The 26,351-nt window shown below is 40.3% G+C and overlaps 1 protein-coding gene across 5 annotated transcripts in view; it reads right to left on the bottom strand.

The window, feature by feature from the left end:
• The window catches only part of PPP6R2 (protein phosphatase 6 regulatory subunit 2), a 165,320-nt gene that overhangs the window by 44,523 nt on the left and 94,446 nt on the right, over positions 1 to 26,351 (bottom strand). For 4 of the 5 annotated variants that reach the window (XM_069765465.1, XM_069765464.1, XM_069765466.1 and 1 more), the window contains 11 exons: positions 24,244 to 24,373; positions 15,631 to 15,783; positions 10,283 to 10,483; positions 10,095 to 10,159; positions 9,729 to 9,844; positions 8,806 to 8,891; positions 8,503 to 8,583; positions 8,250 to 8,347; positions 6,760 to 6,817; positions 3,527 to 3,648; positions 538 to 725 (listed from right to left, as the gene is read on the bottom strand). In XM_069765465.1, coding sequence (XP_069621566.1) covers positions 538 to 725; positions 3,527 to 3,648; positions 6,760 to 6,817; positions 8,250 to 8,347; positions 8,503 to 8,583; positions 8,806 to 8,891; positions 9,729 to 9,844; positions 10,095 to 10,159; positions 10,283 to 10,483; positions 15,631 to 15,783; positions 24,244 to 24,373 — 1,298 coding nt within the window. The remainder of the gene's footprint in view (positions 1 to 537; positions 726 to 3,526; positions 3,649 to 6,759; positions 6,818 to 8,249; positions 8,348 to 8,502; positions 8,584 to 8,805; positions 8,892 to 9,728; positions 9,845 to 10,094; positions 10,160 to 10,282; positions 10,484 to 15,630; positions 15,784 to 24,243; positions 24,374 to 26,351) is intronic. The other variant, XM_069765463.1, reaches the window with a different exon arrangement.

The following is a 26,351-nucleotide window of genomic DNA, read 5'->3' as shown; positions in this document are numbered from 1 at the left end:
GGTAGAGCATCCTAACTAGAGCAGTATAATAAGGACCAAACCCCACCCTAGCCAATACAGTCCAAAGATAGCGCCACTCAATGCTGGCAAAGGCTTTGGCAGCATCGATGTCTAAAACTGCCCTACTCCCAGTATCATTTGAGCTTACTAAAGGCCTCAGATTAATTGTAGTGGATTAATTGTATTGGGCATAAAGCCTGGCCTGTCTTCCTGGATCACATCAGAGATAACATATCAATCTAATGGCCAGGACTTTAGCTAAAGATTTAATATCCCCTGTGAGGAGGGAGACTGGTAAATAGGAATCGGGCTCAGCTGATTCATCCCCGGCTTCAATATTAACACTATGATTAAAGGCAGGAGAGATTTTTAATCTGGAAGTAAACAAAAGAAGGACAGCAAGCAGAGAACTTGATAACCGTGAGGAGCGGTTACAGAAATTTTATTAGAAACCTGTCTAACATTACAGAAAATGTATATATTTTAATGACAAAGTTAACATTTGTAATGAATAAAATATGAAGTTTCAGCTTTTACCTTCTGATGTTGTACCTTCTCTATTTGTGGGAGGACTACTACTGATTGGGCTAAGATTCGGAGGTGTTTCTGCATTATTACATCCTCCCTGTCCATCGTCCTCTGTTGCGGGGCTGCTCTCTGGCTCTCCATTCTCTAAGTCACTGCGTGATGAGTCTTCAGAAGACTGTGATACTCCAAACCTGCAACTTAAAAATCAGATCAATGAATAAAGAGAGGGGTAAAAACACCAGCCACTTCATCGATGTCTCTACCTTGTCCCAGTCATTGCACTGGTTGCCCATTTTCTACAGAATATAATACAAACTTATCTCTATCACCCACAAAGCTCTCCACAGTTTTGTACCACCCTGTATCTCCTCCATCATCTCTGTCTGTCAACCTACCCGCGCTGCCTCCCATTTTTTGACAACAAGCCCTGCTAAAGCAGACAGATGTAGGCTGGTATTCTCAGGCAGATAAGGGGCCATGGATATTGCCCCACCCCCCCAGTCTAAAAACAGCAGCCCACAGCCGCCCAAAAAAGGCACATTAGATGTGCCAATTCTGGCACTTTGCCTAGCTCTCCCCACTGGCGGTGGCAAGTGGGGTTGATGTCACTTTTGTCACCATTCTCACAGTGATCTGCAGTGAACTCACTGAGCTGAACTACGGTGAACTCACTGACTTTTTCTCACAGTGCTGGCGTGCTCGATGCTTACTGATGCTGTGCTTGCAACAGCTCATTCATCAGTGGTTCTCAGCCTGGACGCTCGCATCTTGGCACTGTCCACGTTGAAAACTGTTTCTCTCCAGATATGGATTACAGGGTGAGACAGAAGGACGGAAAGGTGAGGGATATGGCTGTTTTTTATTTTGGTTTTATTACAGGAGACGAGGGCTTCAATAGAATGGGCATTAAGTAAGTACAACTGTGTTTGTTATTTTTAAATAAAAAAGGCTAAGTGTGTTTTGTTTTTATTTCAAATAAAATACCTAATTCTGGCTTTGTATTTATTTACAATGCAACTATAGGATTAATAAATGGATAGGCGTCTTATAGACACCTCTCCATTGCTAAGCCATGGGCTTGATGTCACCAGACAATACAAAGGTGACATCAACCCCACAAATATGAACCCTCACTTGCCACCTCCACAGGGCAAGTGGAAAATGTCAAGCAAATCGCCAGAATTGGTGCATCAAAGGCTACTTTCACACTTGCGTCGTGTGACGTCCATCGCAATGCGTTGTTTTGGAGAAAAAACGCATCCTGCAAAGTTGCCCGCAGGATGCGTTTTTTCTCCATAGATTTGCATTAGTGACGCATTACGACATATGGCCACACATCGCATCCATCGTGCGACGGATGCGTCGTGTTTTGGCGGACCGTCGGCACAAAAAAAGTTCCATGTACCTTTTTTTGTGCGTCGCGTCCGCCATTTTCGACTGCGCCCCCTCCTCCCCGGACATTACAATGGGGCAGCGGATGCATTGAAAAACTGCATCCGCTGCCCCTGTTGTTCATTTAGTTCACAAAGTCCGTTGGTACATTGGGCCGACGCATGGCGACGGCCCCGTGCCGACGGAAGTGTGAAAGTAGCCTAATAGATGTGCCTTTTCTGGGCAGCTGCTGGTTGCCATTTTTAGGCTGTGTGGGGGAAGAGCAATATCTATGACCCCTTACCGGCCTAAGAACACTAGCCCCAGCAGTCTGCTTTAGCAAAGCTGGTTGTCAAAAATTAGGGGGAACTCCACGCCGTTTTGGTTTCATTATTTAAATTTATTTTAAAAATGTAAAGAAAAACAGCATGGGCACCCTCTATTCTTGATAACCAGCTTTGTTGAAGCTGACAGCTGAGGGTTGCAGCCCGCAGCTGTCAGTTTTGCCTGACTGGTTATCAAAAATACAGGGGAATGCACAACATTTTTATTTATTTATAGCACAGGCTGATGAATACTGTCATAAGCCACCACCTACTCTCCCTGTTATCAGTTGAATACAACTCTGAACATTCTCCCCTGATAGCGCTGATCGCAGCGCAGACAGGGGAGAATGATGAGAGCGGTCTTCAGCACCAGGGAACCTTGAGAACTGTACCGCTGATTCCCAGGTACCGGCACATGTGTCGCACTGAAGACACACGGATGTCATTAGTGTGAACATGTGAGGAACGTTTTGTGGACGGTGCTGCTGCTAAAAAACGGACATGTCAGCGTGTTTTGCCAATGGACATATGGTCTGACATGTGCACAGACTCATTCACTTGAATGGGTCTACGTGTGTAAGTGTATCCGGTACATGTGAAAACTGTCACCATATGCACTGGACAGACAGAAATCTGAAAGAGCCCTTAGCCAATCAGGATCAGATCTCACATATCCTATTTTCTTGAAGATTTCTCCTTCATTTGCTAAAGACACAGTGTATTATACATACCAGAAATCTGAGCACTGGAAAATGACTCTACAAGTCACCCGTTATACCAATACAATAGGCAATACTGCAAAATATTCTATTGTTTTCATGTGTACAAGCTGTGGAATAGCCAAATTAAATACAAAAAAAATATTTTTAAAGAAGACCATGTCAAAACATGCAAGCTTTTCCTTTTATTTTTTTTCCCTCAGCTAAACTCTACCTAATCTGTACCATAAATAGAGCCAATCAACACAGTCATTAGAGAGGAGGAGATGAGCATCTGATACATACTATTAAAACAATATGATTAGACAGGTTGAAATAGAGCCCATCAGATCACCTTTTCCTCCAAAGCAAGATGTAGGGGACCAATTGGGCTATTCAATAGAGTAGACATGTCTGCAGAAAATATCAGGTCTATGATCAGCTCTAGATTAATAACTTATTTAATCGCAATACATGTATAGTTTTCATTTTAAAATATACTATGACATAGTGATACCTGAAAGGCATCAACATATGAAATCAAGCAGAAAGGAAAAGTTGGCAGAATGAGGGAGTAGGGTAACTGATAAGTTTTCTACTTACCGAGTTCTAGACTTAACCTGTGTGCCATAACCAATCTCCTTTTCTTCCCAAATATCCTCCTCTTCATCATCAAACTGCTGAATACGTTCATTGCAGCAAGCTTCAAATAGGGCAGCATTAGGCTTAAATAAAAAAATACAATTATTTGCGACAACTTCCACTATTTAACTATATATTTCAACACACAAATTTCTATTCAATATTCTATATATTTTAGTTTGTTTCCCGTTTATAATATTTATAGTTATGCTTCACAAATGTCATCTCTCAGCACACATAGTGATGGCTAATCTTTAATTTTAAAGGGATCAGCTTATCATCAGCTTTTAAAGGGACTCTGTCACCTGAATTTGGAGGGAACAATCTTCAGCCATAGGGGCGGGGTTTTCGGGTGTTTGATTCACCCTTTCGTTACCAGCTGGCTGCATGCTGGCTGCAATATTGGATTGAAGTTCATTCTCTGTCCTCCATAGTACACGCCTGTACTTTTAGCCTCAATTTGTTCATTTCCACATGGGCAACAGGATAAAATGGATCCTAAAATGTGTTGGGAAATTTCTCCTGAGTACACCGATACCTGATATGTGGTCACAAACCACTGTTTGTGCACACGGCAAGGCTCGGAAGGGAAGGAACGCCATTTGACTTTTGAATGAAAAATTAGCTCCAATCGTTAGCGGACACCATGTCGGGTTTGGAGAGCCCCTGTATGCCTAAACATTGGAGCTCCCCCACATGTGACCCCATTTTGGAAACTAGACCCCCCAAGGAACTTATCTAGATGCATAGTGAGCACTTTAAACCCTCAGGTGCTTCACAAATTGATCCGTAAAAATGAAAAAGTACTTTTTTTCACAAAAAATTTCTTTTAGCCTCAATTTGTTCATTTCCACATGGGCAACAGGATAAGATGGATCCTAAAATTTATTGGGCAATTTCTCCTGAGTACACTGATACCTCACATGTGGGGGTAAACCACTGTTTGGGCACACGGCAGGGCTCGGAAGGGAAGGAGCGCCATTTAACTGAAAAATTAGCTCCAATCGTTAGCGGACACCTTGTCGCGTTTGGAGAGCCACTGTGTGCCTAAACATTGGAGCTCCCCCACATGTGACCCCATTTTGGAAATTAGACCTCCCATGGAACTAACTTAGATGTGCGGTGACCACTTTAAACCCCCAAGTGCTTCACAGAAGTTTAGAACGCAGAGCCGTGAAAATAAAAAATCATTTTTCTTTCCTCAAAAATTATTTTTTAGCCCGCAATTTTTTATTTTCACAAGAGTAACAGGAGAAATTGGACCCCAAAAGTTGTTGTCCAGTTTGTCCCGAGTACGTTGATACCCCATATGTGGGGGGGGGACCACTGTTTGGGCACACGTCGGGGCTAAGAAGGGAAGTAGTGACGTTTTGGAATGCAGACTTTGATGGAATGGTCTGCGGGCATCAGGTTACGTTTGCAGAGCCACTGATGTGCCTAAACAGTAGAAACCCCCACAAGTGACCCCATTTTGAAAACTAGACCCCCCAGGGAACTTATCTAGATATGTGTTGAGCACTTTGAACCCCCAAGTGCTTCACAGAAGTTTACAACGCAGAGCTGTGAAAATAAAAAAATAATTTTTCTTTCCTCAAAAATGATGTTTTAGCAAGCAATTTTTTATTTTCACAAGGGTAACAGGAGAAATTGGACCCCAATAATTGTTGCCCAGTTTGTCCTGAGTAGGCTGATACCCCATATGTGGGGGTAAACCACTGTTTTGGCGCATGTCGGGGCTCGGAAGGGAGGGAGCACCATTTGACTTTTTGAACGCAAGATTGGCTGGAAGCAATGGTGGTGCCATGTTGCGTTTGGAGACCCCTGATGTGCCTAAACAGTGGAAACCCCTCAATTCTAACTCCAACACTAACCCCAACACACCCCTAACCACAACCTTAACCCCAACACATCCCTAACCCCAATCCCAACCCTAACCATAAACCTAACCCTAATCCAAACCCTAACCCCAACACACCCCTAACCACAACCCTAACCCCAACACACCCCTAACCATAACCCTTACCACAAGCCTAATCTTAACCCTATTTCCAACCCTAGCCCTAATTCCAACCCTAACTCTAATTCCAACCATAACCCTAAGGCTATGTGCCCACGTTGCGGATTCGTGTGAGATTTTTCCGCTGAAAGAGCTACTGGCACTGGAACGAGATGCAGCAAGGCTACACAGGGAAGGTAAGTAGGATGTTTGTTTTTTTTTTTACAGGAACCATGCATACAAGGATAGGGATGGGGAGCCATGCATACAAGGATAGGGGATAAAAAGCCATGCACACAAGGATGGGTATAAGGAGCCATGCATACAAGGACGGGGAGAAATGCATACAAGAACGGGGAGCCATGCATACAAGGATAGGGAACCATGCATACAAGGACAGGGATGAGGGGACAATGCAAACCCGGCTTATACTCGAGCCAAAAAGTTTTCCCGGTTTTTCGTGGCAAAATTAGGTGCTTCGGCTTATACTCTGTTCGTTTTATACTCGAGTATATATGGTATCCATCTACTCCGCTCCCCCTATTTTATAACATGATGCAACCAAACTGCACTGCACTTTCATGGTGACAGATTCTGCTTAAATGCTGTTAATGGGATCAGAGCAGCAGCTTAGGCAAGATGGCTGCCCAATTTTCATATATAAAAAAATATGAAAAGAAAAAAAAACCATTATAACAAATATATGTTTCACTGTCTGTTTTAAACAGTTAAAAAATCTAGGTGATAAATTCCCTTTAAGTTCCGGAAGTTACATATGTTAGTCTTACAGAAATACCCCTGGCTTATTTTTTATTTAAGATGAATTTTCGTTTAATTTATTATATTTTCCATTATAGGTAGCATTGGGAAAAAGCAACCATGATGTATTTACGCTCAACTGTGTAAAATGTAATGCTGGATATGATATAAACCTACATATTCAAACAAATGTAAACATAAATAATTATGCAATGAGGCAAAAAATAAGATGTAGAAAATTAAAATATCTAGAATTTTTTGCATTAATTGACGAAAGTGTCTGGATTACTACATGTATAACCAAGACGTAATTAATCCTAGACAAATGAAAAATAAATGAAGGGAATGCTTACAGGTTACTGGATACAAAAACACAGAGTAAATACTTATGGGCATGAAGAATGAACAACATTATACGAGATGAATCCATGGAACTTACATTTTCGTCCTCAGCTTCTAGATTAAAATTAATTTCAGTGATTCGATCAAAAGGAGCACTGAAAAAAAATAGGGAGTTTCAACTTTAACATGGCCTCATCAAAATTATTTCATTAGACAATGAATGCTGAGAAAAAAAGAAAAAAAAGAAAAAGAAGGCAATTTATGTGATTCAAAATGCTGGCCACTATGGGAACCAGTTTATAAACTCATTCAAGTATTAGTGTGTGTCAGAACAGCAGTAAAGATTAGCCAGAAGCAAATCCACATGAGATTTTTAGAACAATCTGCTGCAGGTTATTACATGGATTCTATATACAACACTATCCAGTAAAGATATATATTGTGCAGACCTTTCTTTTCTTAACATAAACCATAAGAATGAACTGGTGACCGTTGTTTGGCATCTTGTAAAGGTTTCCGATTTATATACTGTATATGCTGGGAGCTATTTCTGTCGCATACGTCAAGAAGGGTCATTAATGTGATGAGAAAAGGGCACTAGCGCTTTCCAAAGAAAGGACAGAGGACATGAAATGGTTCAAAACGGAATAAGTACATATTTTCTCACAACACGTGAATGGGGAATAAAATTCTCCTTTCACTTATTTATACGTCAGATTTATCATATATTCTGTCCAGATTTAGGAACACAATTGATACCTAAATCTGGTTAGGATTCACAACGTGTCAACTCGGAATAAAGGTTATCGTGAATGAAGGAGCAAGTATGAAAATCTAAACAGGATGACAATGTCTGAATGAACGAGGAAAACTCGACCACTGGGTGGAATGATCTTGTATACTGCAACAACGGCAGCCTGTACACACTGAACGATCTATTACGGAGTAGTGCACATTTGAAGAGTGGTCTGCCTGTGTAGATGATCAGCTTAAAAGACTAAAGGCCTGATTCATCAAGACCGGCGTTCTTCACACCAGTCTTGATGAGGAAGTATGCTAGAGTCAGACTCTCCTGATTCATGAAGAGGCAAATGCCTTTTCATGAATCAAGAGCGTTGGCCGATGGTTGTGCATCTCAGTGTGTGCTGCACCACTAATCCTACTCCAGTCTCTGCTGGAATAAGATCTATGGCACTGTGTCTACCGCCGATAGTTATGAATTCAATGCTCGGCGGTTATCATACCCCCACTCCATCCACTTTGTTGGAGACAGAAAAAAAATTGCGCGAGAGTGACAAAAGTCACAAAATTTTAGCCCAACCTTAAGTCGTGCCAATATTATGTAACTTTTCAAAGGTTTTTATGCCAGTTTCGAAATAGCTGCACTTTTCATGCCTAAAAATTACCACTGCAGGTGAAGATCATGTGTTTTTTTTACGGTTAACTCCTAACTATCTGTATAACATGTGTGGAACATTGCTAAACCTTAGCTTTCAGTTGTCACACACAACTCAAATTGACCTTCTTCAGTTTTACTGACATGTGACTTAAGAAATGACACAATATGATGATAAGAAAGTGAATTACTTAATGTTGTCTTCCTGCTCTGCAAATTCTTCGTCGTTGAAACCAAACTGGTCAACAAAGTTAGAAGTCATCTGCTGAACTTGGTAGTCTGAAAAAGCCTGAATTCCAGAAATCAGTATCAAATCCAAAAGGTTAACAACGGAACAATTTGAAATGAGTTTTAAAAAAAACACAGCAACAACAAATATTATTTTCAAAAAGTGCAATGATAGTTTGCACATTAAAACTGACATTAACCAGATTAACTACTGACCTGCTGCACAGACAACTCATTAGGAAAAGCACCATCAATATCTTCATCTTCACTGGATGAGCGTAGATGATGGGTGTTTACCTATAATGCATTTAAATATACCGAGTTATTTTATATGTGACTGAATCGCATTATGCCTCTTCTGTGGCAAAGAAAAAACACTGAAAAAAGGATGAAAGAAGCACATACAAACCCAATTCCCACATATGTAACATATATTATGATTATCTGAACATAGAACACAATACAGTATACTACGCAGACAAGCAAAATGTGATGCAAGTAATAGTATGGTAACTGTACCAGGTCCACAGTGTTCCTTCTGTTTGTTTCAGTCAATGTCTCCTCAACAAAGGTTTCCCACCTCCCCCTGCAGTCCTCTGGGAGTCCTAGGAAGATAAATGGGGAGAAGAGTTAAATAAAACCCAATGTTACTAAATGTTTATCCCACCTACAATATGTGTTTGATAAAATACAATAATTCCTTAGCATAAAAATATTGTCATTCAAGTCAAATGAAACGCTTTGAACAATGATTGATAGCCTTTGCTGTATGACTCTGCATTTACAGAAGACTGCCCCTAATTAAGTAGGACCTCCCACTGGATTCCTAAGTATGAGATGAGGAATATCTTAAGGCTAAGGGCACACATTGCAGAATTGCCGCGGATATCCTTGGGATATCTGATTGGTGGGTGTGCAACTTCCGACACCACTCCCCATCTGCTGTTCCCAATGCAGGCTGCTGCAAGAAGTGCTGCTTTGTGGAGCTGCACATCTCCGTCAACTGTATAATGGCCACAGCCTGGTACTGCACATACGCAAGCTATTAGAATCAATAAAAGGAGGATGTTAACTAAGCGGCCCCTATACCATTGACAGACCTGTGCAATGCAGCTTTTCAGTTGAGCACATCCAGCCACTGCTTGCGCAGGTAACAACTGATCAGGTGTCGCCTCTTTTCATGACCTATCCTAATATAGGCCATCAATGTAAAAGCCCCGGACAACCCCTTTAATGGTGTGGATGGGGTTAGAGCTCCAGCAGATAAAGTAAGTCTGGTAAGTGACACAACCCAATGTCCTTATTTTATGTTGCCCTCAGAATGGAAAGTATAAACCTGGTGACAGATTCCCCTAAATGGGAGTGTATTATTGTGACATGTCTGCTGCGATATTACACCAAATGGCACAAATAAAAATTGGGCTGTTTACATACAATGTTACCTGTAATAAAGTCACTGATCCGTATTTGAATAGGTCCTTTCTCCATATTCTGTACAACTGCATTTGCAATACGAGTTAAGTGACCCATGTTTCCTCTCCTCATTCCGCCCTCTGCCCTGCATACGAATACAGTAGAATGGTCAGTTCCAAAACTAGCATACACAGATGCAAAGAAAATACATTGGTCTCTTAATTCATAGGGTAACCGTAAAGAATTCTGAAGAAAAATAAATGCATAAAAACACTATGCAAGAATTATAGTACTATGCATCATGGAAACGGACAATAATAGAACGACAGAATTGATCCTGTATGGAAGTATAATTTATGCTTATGGTAAGCTGTGACACAATTGCTGGTACTCACTGAATCTTATCATTTGTTTCCCATGCATCCAATATTCTTTGAACCAAGCAGCACTCCTGAAAAAGCTGGAACAGGTAGAAATCTGTCATATTATGTGATGACATTCCAGACATGGCAGTAGCAACAATAATAAAGCACAGAATAGCTGTTACCGAGCAGAGTATTTTACAATGAATATTCTGACATACATGCGGGACCATAAGATCCTCCTGCTCAGGTACTAAAGTCTCTGCATTTTCAGTGCTGACGTTAGGAGCCTCCAAGTTTGCTTTCTCTTCCACAGCATCATAACTTTTTCCACTATGCAGAGAATGGGAGAGGATTGCTGCTATGCACATCTCCACCTGGATGTGTAGAAAGTTATTCCAAGTGTACCTAAAAAATAAGTCCTAGAGGATAGATGGAAGTGAGAATTTAGATACTTCATTTTATGCACCATTATTTAGGAGACATAAGTTCCCCATTACTAAGTTGAAGAAAGGGGGGTGGGGGTTGCTAACATAGAAAAAAAAACCTTTAAAAACATACATTTGTTAGATATGCATTAAAATACCAAAAAATAATCGAATAACATGTATATACAACATGTGAAAATCCAAGATAAAGAAGAAAGGGCGCCTACGTGATGCAAGCCCTAATCTGATATCAGGCAATACCAGGGTGCACTAAATCACCCTACAAGCTTTGCCCTTAACAACAGAACTACCTAACCGGGGAGGTTGGCACCTGAATACACCAGCAATGCTGGTGGCCCCAGTCCTCGAAGGCTGACCCTATACTGCTTTATATTGCCCTATTAAAGTCACATGTATAGTATTGATACAATAGGTATTATATGCAGTAATTCAACAATATAAACCTTAAAGACCCCTTTAAGTAAAATAGGTATTATATGCAGTAATTCAACAATATAAACCTTAAAGACCCCTTTAAGTAACTTGATAAATAGTAGAAGATGATACAGATAGGCAGATGTGCTCACAATCACAGATCTGCACCCCACTCTCCCCAGTCTTCTACAACCAATCCTCTCATTGATATTTATCCCTTATCGCCGGCATTCGGTGCTATTTCACCTTTTCTATATGGACTTTGAACATTCCATAATTGTAGGATTCCTTTACATTCTGATGTTCAGCTGTTTTCTATATGGTTTTCCTTGACATATATATATATATATATATATATATATATATATATATATATATATATATATATATATATATATATATAGTTTGCAGTTGAGTTCTGGGCGTGTGTGGTCACTCCCATTTTCATCTTGTTTTAATTTATTGTCTCTTATAAACCTTAATAAAGATTATTGTTATTATTCTGCTTCCATTGTTTTTCGGACTCAGTTAAGACGTTGCAAACAAAACAAAAACTTTTTAAAAGGCTGCAAGAGTAAGAGTTGTCTCATCATGACCAGCATGTTGCCTGTCACTGTGCATTTAACCCCTTAACCCCGAAGGGTGGTTTGCACGTTAATGACCGGGCCAATTTTTACAATTCTGACCACTGTCCCTTTGTGAGGTTATAACTCTGGAACGCTTTAACGGATCCTCATGATTCTGAGATTGTTTTCTCGTGACATATTGTACTTCATGATAGTGGTAAAATTTATTTGATATTACCTGCATTTATTTGTGAAAAAAATGGAAATTTGGCGAAAATTTTGCAATTTTCCAACTTTGAATTTTTATGCTCTTAAATCACAGAGATGTCACACAAAATGCTTAATAAGTAACATTTCCCACATGTCTACTTTACATCAGCACAATTTTGGAAACAAAATTTTTTTTGTTAGGGAGTTATAAGGGTTAAAAGTTGACCAGCAATTTCTCATTTTTACATTTTTTTTTTAGGGACTACATCACATTTGAAGTCACTTTGAGGGGTCTATATGATAGAAAATACCCAAGTGTGACATCATTCTGAAAACTGCACCCCTCAAGGTGCTCAAAACCACGTTCAAGAAGTTTATTAACCCTTCAGGTGTTTCACAGGACTTTTTGGAATGTTTTAAAAAAAAATGAATATTTAACTTTTTTTCACAAAAAATTTACTTCAGCTCCAATTTGTTTTATTTTACCAAGGGTAACAGGAGAAAATGGACCCCAAAAGTTGTTGTACAATTTGTCCTGAGTACGCTGATAAACCACTGTTTGGGCGCATGGCAGAGCTCAGAAGGGAAGGAGCGCCATTTGACTTTTCAATGCAAAATTGACTGGAATTGAGATAGGACGCCATGTCGGGTTTAGAGAGCCCCTGATGTGCCTAAACATTGAAACCCCACACAATTGACACCATTTTGGAAAGTAGACCCCCTAAGGAACTTATCTAGATGTATGGTGAGCACTTTGACCCACCAAGTGGTTCACAGAAGTAGAGATGTAAAAATAAAAAATCATATTTTTTCGCAAAAATGATCTTTTTGCCAACAGTTTTGTATTTTCCCAAGGGTAAGAGAAGAAATTGGACCCCAAAAGTTGTTGTCCAATTTGTCCTGAGTACGCCGATACCCCATATGTGGGGGGTGACCACCGTTTGGGCGCATGGCCGAGCTCGGAAGGGAAGGAGCACCGTTTGGAATGCAGACTTACTGTAGATGGATTGGTCTGCAGGCGTCACATTGCATTTGCAGAGCCCCTGATGTACCTAAACAGTAGAAACCCCCCACAAGTGACCCCATTTTGGAAACTAGACCCCCCCCCAAGGAACTTTCCTAGATGTGTTTTAAGAACTTTGAACCCCCAAGTGTTTCACTAGTTTATAAACCAGAGCCGTAAAAATAAAAAATCATTTTTTTCCCACAAAAATGATTTTTCATCCCCCCAAATTTTTATTTTACCAAGGGTAATTAGAGAAATTGGATCCCAAAAGTTGTTGTCCAATTTGTCCTGAGTACGCTGATACACCATTTGTTGGGGTAAACCCCTGTTTTGGCGCATGGGACAGCTCGGAAGGGAAGAAGCACCACTGTTTTACTTTTGCATCGCAGAAATGGCTGGAATTGAGATCGGACGCCATGTCGCGTTTGGAGAGCCCCTGATGTGCCTAAACAGTGGAAACCCCCCAATTCTGACTGAAACCCTAACCCAAACACACCCCTAACCCTAACTCTAACCATAACCCTAACCACACCCCTAACCCGAACATGCCCCTTACCCTAATGACACCCCTAACCCCAACACACCCCTAACCCTAATCCCAACCCTAACCATACCCCTAACTTCAACACACCCTTAACCCTAATCCCAACCATAACCCTAACCACACCCCTAACCCTGACACACCCCTAACCCTAATCCCAACCCTAATCCCAACCGTAAATGTAATCCAAACCCTAACCCTAACTTTAGCCCCAACCCTAACTGTAGCCCCAACCTTATCTGTAGCCCTAACTTTAGCCCAAACCCTAACCCTAACTTTAGCCCTAACCCTAATGGGAAAATTAAAATAAATTCATTTTTTAAATTTTATTTTTCCCTAATTAAGGGGGTGATGAAGGGGGGTTTGATTTACTTTTAAAGCGGGTTTTCTAGTGGATTTTTATGATTGGCAGCCGTCACACACTAAAAGACGCTTTTTATTGCAAAAAATAGTTTTTGCGTCTCTAAATTTTGAGAGCTATAATTTTTCCATATTTTGGTGCACAGAGTCATGTGAGGTCTTATTTTTTGCAGGACGAGTTGACGTTTTTATTGGTACCATCTTCGGACACGTGACCGTTTTTAATCGCTTTTTATTCCAATTTTTGTGAGGCAGACTGACCAAAAACCAGCTATTCATGAATTTCTTTTTTTAGCGTTTATACCGTTCCACGTTTGATATAATTGATAAAGCAGTTTCATTCTTCGGGTCAGTACGATTACAGCGATACCTCATTTATATCACCTTTTTTATGTTTTGGCGCTTTTATACGATAAAAACTATTTTATATAAAAAATAATTAATTTTGCATCGCTTTATTCTGAGGACTATAACTTTTTTATTTTTTCGCTGATGATTCTGTATCGCGGCTCGTTTTTTGCGGGACAAGATGACGTTTTCTTCGGTTCCATGATTATTTATAACCGTCTTTTTGATCGCGTGTTATTCCATCGTGTACACAGCCTACTTCTTGTGCACCATACTTTTCTCCTTTAGACCTCGTTCACACTTTACTTGGTCAGTATTTTTACCTCAGTATTTGTAAGCTAAAACCTGGAGTAAAACAATCAGAGGAAAAGTATATTAGAAACACGTCACGGCTTCTGTATTTTTCTCCCACTCTTGGTTTTGGCTTATAAATACTGACCAAATACTGAACGTGTGAATGTGGCCTCCACCTGCAGCACCTCACTACACAGCCTCATACTGCAGCAGCACCTCACTTCTCTCATTTTCCCATCACGCCTCATTTTCTCCCCTCACACGTCATTTTCCGATCACTTATCTCATTTTCCCTTTCACTCATTCCTCTCATTTTCCCCCTCACTCCTCTCATTTTCTCATCACGCCTCTCATTCTCCCCCTCACTCCTCTCATTTTCTCCCTGACTCCTCTCATTTTCACCTCATGCCTCTCATTTTCACCTCACTTCTCTCTTCGCCTCACATGTGCACAGCAACTTCCTGTTATGAGCACAGTGGTGTATTCCTCCCTTTCCCTTGACATTATGCCTCACAGGAGCAACTACATTCTAGACACGATGGAGCTAGATTTGGCCTGTGCCTGCTGCGCACTGATACTCTGAAGGCGGTGGCCCTGATTGTAGCTCGCAGCGGCTGGGACGTCACAGCCAGAGAGTTTTGCAGGGTGGCTTTCGAGGTGAACGTGTCTCCGCCCATGTGCGCTAACAACGTGGCACAGGAACATTTTTTTTTATTTATTTTTATTTTTTTAACACATCCATTTGTGGAATTTATTTTTACTAATTTTTTTTATTATTAAAGTGTATTTTGTTCATGGGACAATCCTTTTAAATCCTCAAACGATAGCCTCCCCACCCCCCAATGCACATTAGAGGACAGTTGTCCAAACCTGCTGATTTTACCAGAACTGGTTGACCATCTGATGCATATGGGTGCCTCCGGACACTATCAAGTGATGAAGTCAGGGAGGGCGATGATTGGGTAATTGAATGTCAACAAAGGCTACTTTTGTTATCAGCATAAATAGCTGCAGTTTTTTTCCACTCTTCCCATTGTAAACATATCAACACTAGGACAAAATGAGTTGGGAAGGATAGCATGATAGTCTCAAGAATGAACACTTTTCTCATATCAAATCTTCCTTTACATTTATGAGCAAACACATTGGCCCTGGGCAAGTTATTTTATTCTCTTTCCAAAACCTGATATAAACACAGACATGTACAAGAACAGCAAAAGCATGATCCTTACTGGAGGGACGTCATATGCATTGTGTCAGTATAAATAATAAAATAAAAGATGTAAGCATAACAAAAACATTTACCTCTTTTCATAACAAATATATTATTCTCTTGACAGCATAACATAAAAATAATAATGAATAATTCTCAGAAACTTACAAGTAATAGATCCATGGTCCGGAGTCTGCAGAGCTCCTGGTTAATACTGGAGGTATTGGCTTGAAGCAAGGCAGCAATGAGGCGAGTAGTGTGAAGACGGGCATTTCCCAAAGGTTCTTCCAAAATACCAATGGTGGTCAAGATAGATTCTTTCTGCATTAACAAAAAAAAAAGTTTGATCTTTTTGTAAACTACATTTTGTAGATCATAATAAGAATTTGAGGTTTCAAAAATGTATTTTTCGTCTTTAAAAATCATTGAACAATTCTTCCAAAATTTGCGTAAAAAACACTGGCGAACATGCCTTGCATTACATTTTAGATACTTTTTTTTACGTGTTCGACAAGGGGGGCCTGGTCTAAACGGAAAAATGCTGTGGTGTATACAGAAGGGGACATAGATTGGAATGTGCCCGTGTGCAAGAATTCTGTCGCAAATTATTGGTGCAAAATAAGACAACCAAGAGATGGTGTAAACGAGATCTAAATCTGCGGACTCGGCTTCAGGAAAATGGCCGCCGCGATCTCCATCTGCGCACGCGCGGCCTCCCGCGGCCATTTTCCTGAAGCCCCGGGAAGCAGAGCACTCCATCTGCGCACGCGCGGCCTCAGGAAGATGGCCGCCGCCACCAATAAACCGGTAATTAACCCGGCTCTGCTGTTTACCGGGCTGCTGCATCACCTCACCTGTGGAAGGGACCCCGCTCACGCCATACCGCCTCCTCATGCCCGCACCTCTGCCGCTGCCACACCACTGCCGGTAAGCCTGCATTACGACTATAAGACGCACCCCCCATTTTTTCCCCCTTTTTTAGGGGGGAAAAAATTGCGTCTTATAGTCGGGAAAATACGGTAACTAACAATTAAGGGATAGAATATTTACAATGCTATCTCTAATTAGAAGATTTGCGGGCAGCCCTGGAGTATCCAACTAAGGACTTGATATCTTTTCAAATTTGTGAAGAGTTAAGTTTCTGATAGACTCCTCTTTCCAACCAGATTATATTATTTATCCTTAGTTGTTGTTCTACCATAGATGGAGGTTGTGTCTCTAACCAATGAATTGCAAGAAGTTTACGTCTATCTTTAAAAACAATTCTAATATACATATTTAGCGATCTGTTAACAATTTCACTTCATACACCCTTTCTATCTAGGAGATGACATAATTCCAAAATGGGCTGTCTACATTCTCACATCATATGCATCAAATGTGCCTCAATCCCACACCTTTAGCATCATGGTGATATCCTATTTTGTGTAAAAAGCTTAGAGTTTTGTACACTATGTAAATTAAATATATAAAACCTACAAGAGAAAAAATGAGCAAAAACTCTGCTGTAACTAAGTAAATAAAAAAGCAAAAAGTGCATTTAAAAAACACCGAGTTTTTAGTAATACTGTTTTTGATCAAAAATAGCATAAAAGCCATCCCACCAAGACAAGTTGGACTGTCCCGATTATTATTATTATTATTATACATTTTTATAGCGCCATTTATTCCATGGCGCTTTACATGTGAATACGGGGCAAATATAGACAAATACATTAAACATGAGCAGATAACAAGGCACACGAGTACATAAGGAGGGAGGACCCTGCCCGCGAGGGCTCACAGTCTGCAGGGGGTGGGTGAGGATACACTAGGAGAGGGAAGAGCTGGCTGTACGGCTGTTCAGAGTTACCTTGTTACAGCATGGTTTTTGCTCATTTTTTTCTGTTGCAGGGAGTTTTTCTATTATTATTATACATTTTTATATAGGCATAAATTACATTCATTGAATTAAATAACTAAAAAGTGTAGTGAAAACTTTTGCAAGCCACTTTATAATAAATATAGTGATAGGTGTGAAGGACATTTTTTTTTTTTCAAAAATTAAAGGGGTTGTTTGCTACTTGAACAACCACCTTCTTGAATACTATATTCGCCCGTGTAACATAAAAACACCATATACTGATCTCCTGTTATGGAGCCATTCCAGCAATGTCAGTGCCAGGATTCACGTTACATTGTTATGCCATATGAGACCCGCAGCTAATCCGCTGCCACTAAAGGACTGCAACGCTCAAACCTTCCCCAGACATCCAATTTCAGAATGTGTTGTCCACTTTAAGACACATTTCTGGCATAGTAGCTTAGTGAATCAGCTCCAATGTTTTAAAGGTTTTCTAATTGTCACAAAGTTGCCCAGATATGTGCATTTTGTAGGGAAGACGGGGCGGTGGAGTCGGTAAGCCAAACCTCCGACTCCTCAATTCCCATGACACAGACTCCAACTCCGACTCCCTCATACATGGCTCATGTTTAAGTGATAAATTTACTGTAGTAAAATGGTAACATCAGACTTTTAATCTTTATAATGATACAATAATCAAGCCATTTAGATAGAACATAAAATATATTTATTATATTAGATTACAACTTTAGAACAAACAAAAATTTGCATATTTACAATTTATTATACACTCTGCAGTAAGTAGAAAAAAACAGTTTTCAACAAAAACGTACTGAATAGCATTTGTGTAGTCTATGAATTTGTTCTGAGAAATAGTATCGCCTCCATCAGATCCTCCCTCATAGATGACCTCAAATCTGACCTACCGTATTTTCCGGCGTATAAGACGACTTTTTAACCCCTAAAAATTGTCCCAAAAGTCGGGGGTCGTCTTATACGCCGGGTACGGATGCACGGAGAGATCCTGGATGGTTCCCATGGTCTGAAGGAGAGGAGACTCTCCTTCAGGCCCTGGGATCCATATTCATGTAAAAAATTAAGAATAAAAATATGGATATACTCACCCCTCCGACGGACCCTGGCTCTCAGCGGTGCAAGCGTCTGCCTCTGTTCCTAAGAATGCAGTGAGTGAAGGACCTTCGATGACGTCGCGGTCACATGAGCGGTCAGGTGAGCGGTCGCGTGACCGTGACGTCATCGCAGGTCCTTCACTCACTGCATTCTTAGGAACGGAGGCAGACGCTTGCACCGCTGAGAGCCAGGGTCCGTCGGAGGGGTGAGTATATCCATATTTTTTATTTTTATTCTTTATTTTTTACATGAATATGGATCCCAGGGCCTGAAGGAGAGTCTCCTCTCCTCCAGACCCTGGGAACCACACGCCGTATACGATGACTGGCGTATAAGATGACCCCCATCTTATATGGCGGGTATATCCCAAATTCCATATTTTGTATGGAAAAGTTGGGGGTCGCATTATACGCCCAGTCATCTTATACACCAGAAAATACGGTAATTATTTTAAGGCTAGAGAACAACCTCTCTACACTAACTTGGATTGGTGGCAAAGCAGTAACCACATGGGCAACATCTCTAACAATTTCAGGGTATAAAGGAATTGCCTTGTGCACAGTTTCGATGAACGACTGAACTCTTCTACTTCTTTGAAAGCAAGTGAAAAATTTTGCTGAAATATGGTCAATCTGTTTTCTATATGAGTGGAATCTTTTTCCCTGCAGCAATGCTTTGCCTGCTCCAGGTCGTCCAAAAACAGCAGCAGCACTGGCAGGACCCGAGTCCTCTTGCTCTTGGCCGTCCTGAAGCCCACTCATCCTGACTGCTACCACAATCAGAGCTTCTTTTCCTTTAGTAAGCCGTTGATCATCCAGTAATATATGATGACTCGTATCCACATAAACAGCTACCAGAAGAATTTTATTTTCTAATAGCAGTGTCTCTCTCGGTTTCATTGAAGCAGCAATGCCATCTGCGATTAAACCTCCTCTTTGGGATAGGCAAAACAACAAGTTCTTTCACTCCTTAACCCTCCGTCACATACAACTGATCTGACAGGCGCTTCTCTTTTACTTTCATTTCTCCTTCCTCACCAGATTGTGAGGAAACCCCCTCCCTCCAGGTAGTCTCCTGTCTCTTGAAGGTCTGTAAAACCTGATATCACAGTTGGATTTCAGAGCTTCAGGGGAGAGGATATAGCTGCACAGATCTCTCAGGCTCATTGTATGTGAATACGTCACATTCAGTAAGGTTGGTATTTTATGTTTTTATTCATCACAATAGTTTATTTAGCTTGTTTTATGAATGTATAGCACAAAATGTGAGGATATTTCATAGAAATAAGGGAGATTTTATAAAAGAAAGTGTGCTGCTCAGGCATATACAGTAGATCCCTAACATATTCCTTCTCTTGCTTCAGATTATCTGCTGAAATGGAGAGGAAAATGTACAATTTATCCAAACAACTTGATGTTGAGGAAGTAACAAACATGCTGTTAGATGATAGAGACCTCACACTGAATGAGGATTTAGGAGAGGAAAGTGAGATTGATTCTCATGATGAGGTGGAAGAATGTGTCCTGGATTCTGAAACAGAGCAAGATGGTGACAGTGGTGAGGATGAAGAAGTTGGATCATATTATATTGGAAAAGATAAAAATACTAAATGGAACAAGAAGCCATTCCAGAAAAAACGTAGGGAACCTTTAAACATTATTAATCACCTTCCTGCAGTAATAGGAACTGCACGTAATGCAAAAACTGCAGTTGAATGCTGGAACAGTATATTTACAGATGACATTCTGGACTCTATTGTCACATATACCAACCAATATATAGACATTATAAAGGACAAGTACATCTGCAACAGAACCATCAAGCCCACAGATGAAATAGAACTGCGTGCTTTTTTTGGATTACTGTACCTTGCAGGAGCTTATAGGGCAAATAGACAAAGTTTGGAGGAACTTTGGGGTAAAGATGGGGATGGAGTTGAAAAATTTAGCCTTGTTATGTCCATAAACAGATTCAAGATTATAATTCGTTGCCTTCGGTTTGACGACAGAACTATCCGAACCGAACGCAAAACACATGACCGACTTGCTCCAATTCGTGATATATTTCAAAGATTTGTTGTAAACTGTAAACAAAGTTATTACCCTGGAGAGAATCTCACTATTGACGAAATGCTCCCTGGTTTTCGTGGTAGATGTGCCTTTCGTCAATATATTCCATCAAAGCCAAACAAATATGGAATAAAAATTTATGCCCTTGTTGATGCCAGTAAGACCTACACTTACAACCTGGAAGTTTATGCAGGAAAACAACCAGAAGGTCCTTACTGTGTGAGCAACAAACCCATTGATGTTGTAAAAAGACTGGCTGAACCCTTATTTGGATCGGGTCGCAATATTACAGCTGACAATTGGTTTACAAGTTGTGATCTGATTGATTATCTGAAAATTCAGAAGCTGTCATATGTGGGAACTGTAAGAAAAAACAAAAGGGAATTGCCGCCACAGTTTGTAAGTGTGAAAAAGAGACAACAGTATAGCAGTATGTTTGCATTCCATAATGGAAAGGCTTTAGTTTCCTATGTACCACATGCCAAAAAAATCGTACTTCTTCTATCAACACTTAATGATGATGCTGCCATCGATCCTGGGACTGGGGCAGAAAAAAACCCGGAGATAATTACATTTTACAATGCCACCAAAGGGGGTGTGGATACAGCAGATCAGATGTGCTCCACTTTCAACGTCAGCAGAAACATCAAACGCTGGCCAATGGTCATATTTTTTGCTATGTTGAATTTGGGTGGTATAAATTCACAAGTAATTTATCTTGAAAACAAGCTTGAACCACTCCGTAGACGATTGTATCTGAAAAAATTGGCCCATGAACTAGTACTTGGAGAGCTACGCAGGAGAAGCGTGAAAACAATCGGTATCCCCTTTCGCCTTCAAGTTCAGCTCAAAAGGTTCCGCCCAGAAGATGATGGTGAAAAGTCACCATCTGCACCACCTCACAAAAGAAGGAGATGCACCACCTGCCAAACGGAAAGCGGAACCAGAAGGCTTTCAAATTATGAATGTCTCAAATGTCATAAAGCAATTTGCCTGACACATGCAAAAATGGTGTGTAATTCTTGCCATTTGCTCTGCAAGTGTGACTTTTCTGGGGAAACCTCAGCATCTACTTCTGATTGAATATGTTTTTAATAGTACTTAAGGTACCTTAAAATTAAGTTTGTGTTCAAAAATTTTCTTTGTACATTTTTTTGAGAGAGTCGAACTGGGGACTATTTGGCGGGAGTTTTGAAAAGTTTGTATTTCATAGTTATTAGTTTTATGTTAAGTAAATGTTTTTTTTTTGCAACTGATTATGTGTAGTCTCTTTTATTACATCCCTATGAAGGTCACTGATCACTTTTAGAGCACTGAAATTGCAAACATTAGATATTATAGGTATTTTTCCAGCAGGCGCCTGACAGGCACATTGTATGTGAACTCATTAGTCCGAATATTGTATGTGACGGAGGGTTAATAGAAATGCCAGGAGTTAAATCCTCAGCTTGTAACTTTTTAGTCACTGTAAATGGGTGATGAAGCAATTCCTTCAATTCAGCCAACTGTGTCCATTGACCTTCATGTAGTGTTACTTGAGGGTTGGCCATATCTACAATGAAGGGTTTCAGCTCAAGCAATCGCTCATTCATTAAATAGGTGTGGCCCCACTGAGTGGCTTGATCTACAATTGCCCTTTTTCCAGCACGTTTCTTCAAGATGGAATCAATTTTAGGGGTTCTGGCAACAATAGCCAATTTCCTCACTTTGCTAATCAGAGTTCCAGCATGTCCCTCTTGCAGACTATCGCTTATTGTCAGCTGCAGCTTGTGCATAACACAGCACATGTGAGGAATAGGAAAGAGGTGTGAAGGAGCTTCAACAAGATCATCTAATTGTAAAGAATCATTTTTCTGTTCTTCTGTAGTAATATCTGTTTGTTCCTCCGTTATGGGAACAGGACTGTGGCCTTCCATCTCCAACATACTGAAGGTGAAATGTTCTTCTAGCTGCTGTTCACCTTCATTATCCTCATTCATCAGTGTAACTGTACTTATCATGTTTGAAGCATTATCAGTTACAATAGCCAGAACCTGTTGTTTTTTGAGTTCATAATCTTGCAGAACTTTTTCCACTAAGGTCTGGAGAAACTGGCTGATGTGATGAGCTTTAGTATCTCTTACTGCCAGTGTCTTAGTAACAATTTTTTTTGTTGTCACAAACATATCGAACGTTGATAGCAAAATAGTTCACTCTGACGTGTGCAGGCATCCATTTTAAGAAATACAAAGATTCTCTTGAGAGTCTTTTTAAGATCTTCCTTTTGGTTAAGGGCTTCTTCAATCACTAATTTTCTAAAACTTTCTCTTTCCAGAAAAACACCAAGTTTGAGAGCCATTTCTCCATTAAGAGCTGTAAAAGCTGGTCGTGCAAATAATGATAATGGTAGACTGTCCTTCACAACAAGCTCGATGAGCTGTCTTTTAAACACATCTGCTGTCATTGTTACAGTAACTTTGTCACTTACAAAATATCTTGTTACTGACGTTTGAGACACTCTTTCCTCCTCCTTTGCCTGACGGGAAGTGCTGGTCTCTGGTTTCTTGGTGCTGCTGTGATCTTTTTCAGTCACAGCTTTGTAAACTTCTGGGTGGCAGCGTTGTAAATGTCTTTTTAGATTGGAAGCTCTTGAAGGAGCATTTTTACCACTGCCTGAGTATGCAATGATTTTGTCATCCCAGCATTTGTTTTCATCTGGGTCACTTATACACTGACACACAAAATGTTTATTATCTTGAGTCACTGTGAAATGCTCAAATACAGCTGACTTCATAAGATGCTTCTTAAACATTTTGTGATTATGTAAATTCGCTCTCAAAATAATTTTGTCCTGTAAAAAAAAAAAAGGAAATTGTAATTCTTGCAAGAATAAGAAATCATGCACTGTATAATTTGGGATAGAAATAAAATAATCTTTGCATAAATCAATAGGACAGATGATATGTATAAAGTTTGTAAAATGTGTAGCTTTACTCTGAACTTTCAATGTCAAGGCTTGTCTCAGCAGGGTACAGCTCACTAAATGCTTCACATCATATTTCTTCACAGTCTACGAAGAGGGGAGAAGGGAGGGAACAGGTTTGTGCTGAATCACATTCCAGAACACACACACACAAATATATAGGTCTTCACCGATCCTGTTGCTGTATTTCTGAATTTGAGATGTTAGGAAACATTTTTTCCCCTTATATTCTATGTATAGTGTATATAATATATAGGTCATCAGAGCAGCTAATTTCTCCAAACATAAGCTAAGAGGACAAACACTAAAACATCAAGCATACAGAGACAACATATACTGGACTATTGATTTATGCACAGTTTATTGAGAGTTTAGATATGCTTTAGGAAGTACTTACCTTCTTTAATCCTGCTTTCCTGTTCACTCCAGAAATTCTGAGATGAATGTAGGCTTTCCTTCCCTGTGTTTATTTTTTCCCTTTATCTGTAGAGGAGTAGCTTCACTACTTACCATGAACGTAAATTGCAGCACAAATTCATCTCAACTAAAAGTCTAGACCTTAGATGAGGAATAGGACAGACGTTTTTAGGACATTTCATAACGTTCCCAAATTCTTATGAAAAAAATATTCCCCACAAACTGCATTGAACTACTGTACCCAATTTATTATATATTTTAGGAGTTGGAGTCGGTCCATTTTATACTGACTCCAACTCCACGACTCCGACCCAACAGCCCTGAGGGCACATATTGACTACACACAAAAAAACACTCACCTTAGGAGGGTGCTGCAACAAATGGTGAAAATCCTTCAGACGCGATTCTATGCCCTGAAGAACACTGCTACAGACCACTGCAGCCGGCCTCTCATATCCCTGAGGAAGAGAATCTAAAAGAGGATCCACACTACAGACAGAAAAACAAAAGTACTGAGATCCATTGCAGTAGCAGTAAATCAAGTGACCATCCTATAAATGTAATTGAAATGCATATTAGCTTCCACTCTGTAACAGATGGGTGTGCCTAGTTTGGCTGGTAACTCGGTCTAAAAGTCTTTAAAGCGTATCTGTCACCAGATTGAACAAGATTACCTGAATACATTTTTTAAACAGATCTCTTTGACCTGATGAGGTTGGTGTACTTATACTGAAAAGGTCAGAATGGCTGTATAATTTTTTTTAATGTTTACACTCAATTTCCACCCACCTGGCCTGACTTAGATATCCTGATTGTTGTCCTCCATGCTGCTACTGAAATCTCAGCATAGTCATTCTGCCGTTGATCTTTCATTGTATGTACACCAGTCGCATCTGGTGTAAGATCTATTTCAAAATAGTATGTGGCTTGTATTGTGAAATCTGGTGACACATCCAAATTAAAAGGATGGACATAGACCTAAAGCATAGCCACATTTATATGGTGCTGGAGAAACTAGGAGTTAGTCATACCGGTAACGGTATTTCCAGGAATCCATCATGACAGCACCACAGGAGGTTGCTCTTCATATCCTTGATAGGGACAGGAACACAGAAGAGGTTAAATAGCCCCTCCCCACCTCCACCCTTCAGTGATTTTACAAAGTACCACACCAGGATGGATACAACACAATTTTATTGAACTTCCTCTCTATACATGTTCATATCACACATCAGACAGGAGTTCAAGGGAGGGCAAATAATGGGTGCTGTCATGATGGACTCCTGGAAATACCGTTACCGGTATGACTAACTCCTAGTTTCCAGGTCGTCCCTCATGACAGCACCACAGGAGAAATACCAAATAACTCCTATTAGGGCGGGATTACAGCTTGGAGGACTTTTCTGCCAAAGCTAGTCTGTTGCTTTGAAAGAACGTCCAGATTGTAGTGCTTGCAAAAGGTATTTGAGCTAGACCAAGTTGCCGCCCGGCAAATCTGGTCCATGGATGCACCCGCACTCTCTGCCCATGAAGCAGATACTGCTCTCAGAGAGTGGGCTTTTAGGTGATCTGGAGGAGATTCACCGGCTGAAGTATACGCAGCGCAAATGGTAGATTTAATCCATCTGGCCAGAGTCGCTTTTGAGGCTTTTTTGTTTCTATTCTTCCCAGACATCTGGATAAAGAGGTTAGAGTCAATTCTCCAGCTGTCTGTAAGTTTTAGATACTGCAATACTGTTCTCTTAACATCCAGGGAATGAAGAGAACGTTCTTTTTCGTTATTGTAGTTCTGACAGAACGTAGGTAAAACTATTTCCTGGTTTCTGTGAAAGTCCGTCACAACTTTTGGAAGAAATGAGGGATCCAACTTTAAAACGATGCAATCTTCCTGTATCTTTAAGTATGGATCTGTTATGGACAGGGCTTGAATTTCGCCTATTCGCCTTGCTGACGTTATTGCGACAAGAAAAACAGTCTTGAATGTCACAGACTTTAGGTCTGCTTGATCAAGTGGCTCGTATGGAGCTTTTCGTAGCTCATTCAGTACCAAAGTGAGGTTCCATGAGGGTACTGAGCTTCGTATTGTTGGTCTGAAACGTTGTGTAGCTTTGATGTATCTCATTATCCAGGGATGATTCGCTAGTGGATAATCATAAAAGGCAGTTAAAGCTGAGATTTGTACTTTTAGCGTATTAGGTCTCAAGCCCATATCAAAACCTGTTTGGAGAAAGTTTAGTATTTGAGGAATATCTGGTTGTTGGAGAACGGATATTGGAGTATTGCTCTGCGCACAAAATTTCTTCCAAATCTTCTGATATATAGCCGAGGTCACCGGCTTTCTACTTTTTTTCATGGTTGAGATAACTGACTCAGACAGTCCCTTTGATCTCAAGATCTCCCTTTCAAGATCCACGCTGAGAGTTGTAGCATCTTTAGATTTTGATGGACCAGTGGTCCCTGTATTAGA

The sequence above is a fragment of the Ranitomeya imitator genome, chromosome 4, assembly GCF_032444005.1.
Source record: "Ranitomeya imitator isolate aRanImi1 chromosome 4, aRanImi1.pri, whole genome shotgun sequence".
In the NCBI taxonomy this organism is placed as follows: Eukaryota; Metazoa; Chordata; class Amphibia; order Anura; family Dendrobatidae; genus Ranitomeya; species Ranitomeya imitator.
This window is presented reverse-complemented; position numbering and strand designations above follow the sequence as displayed.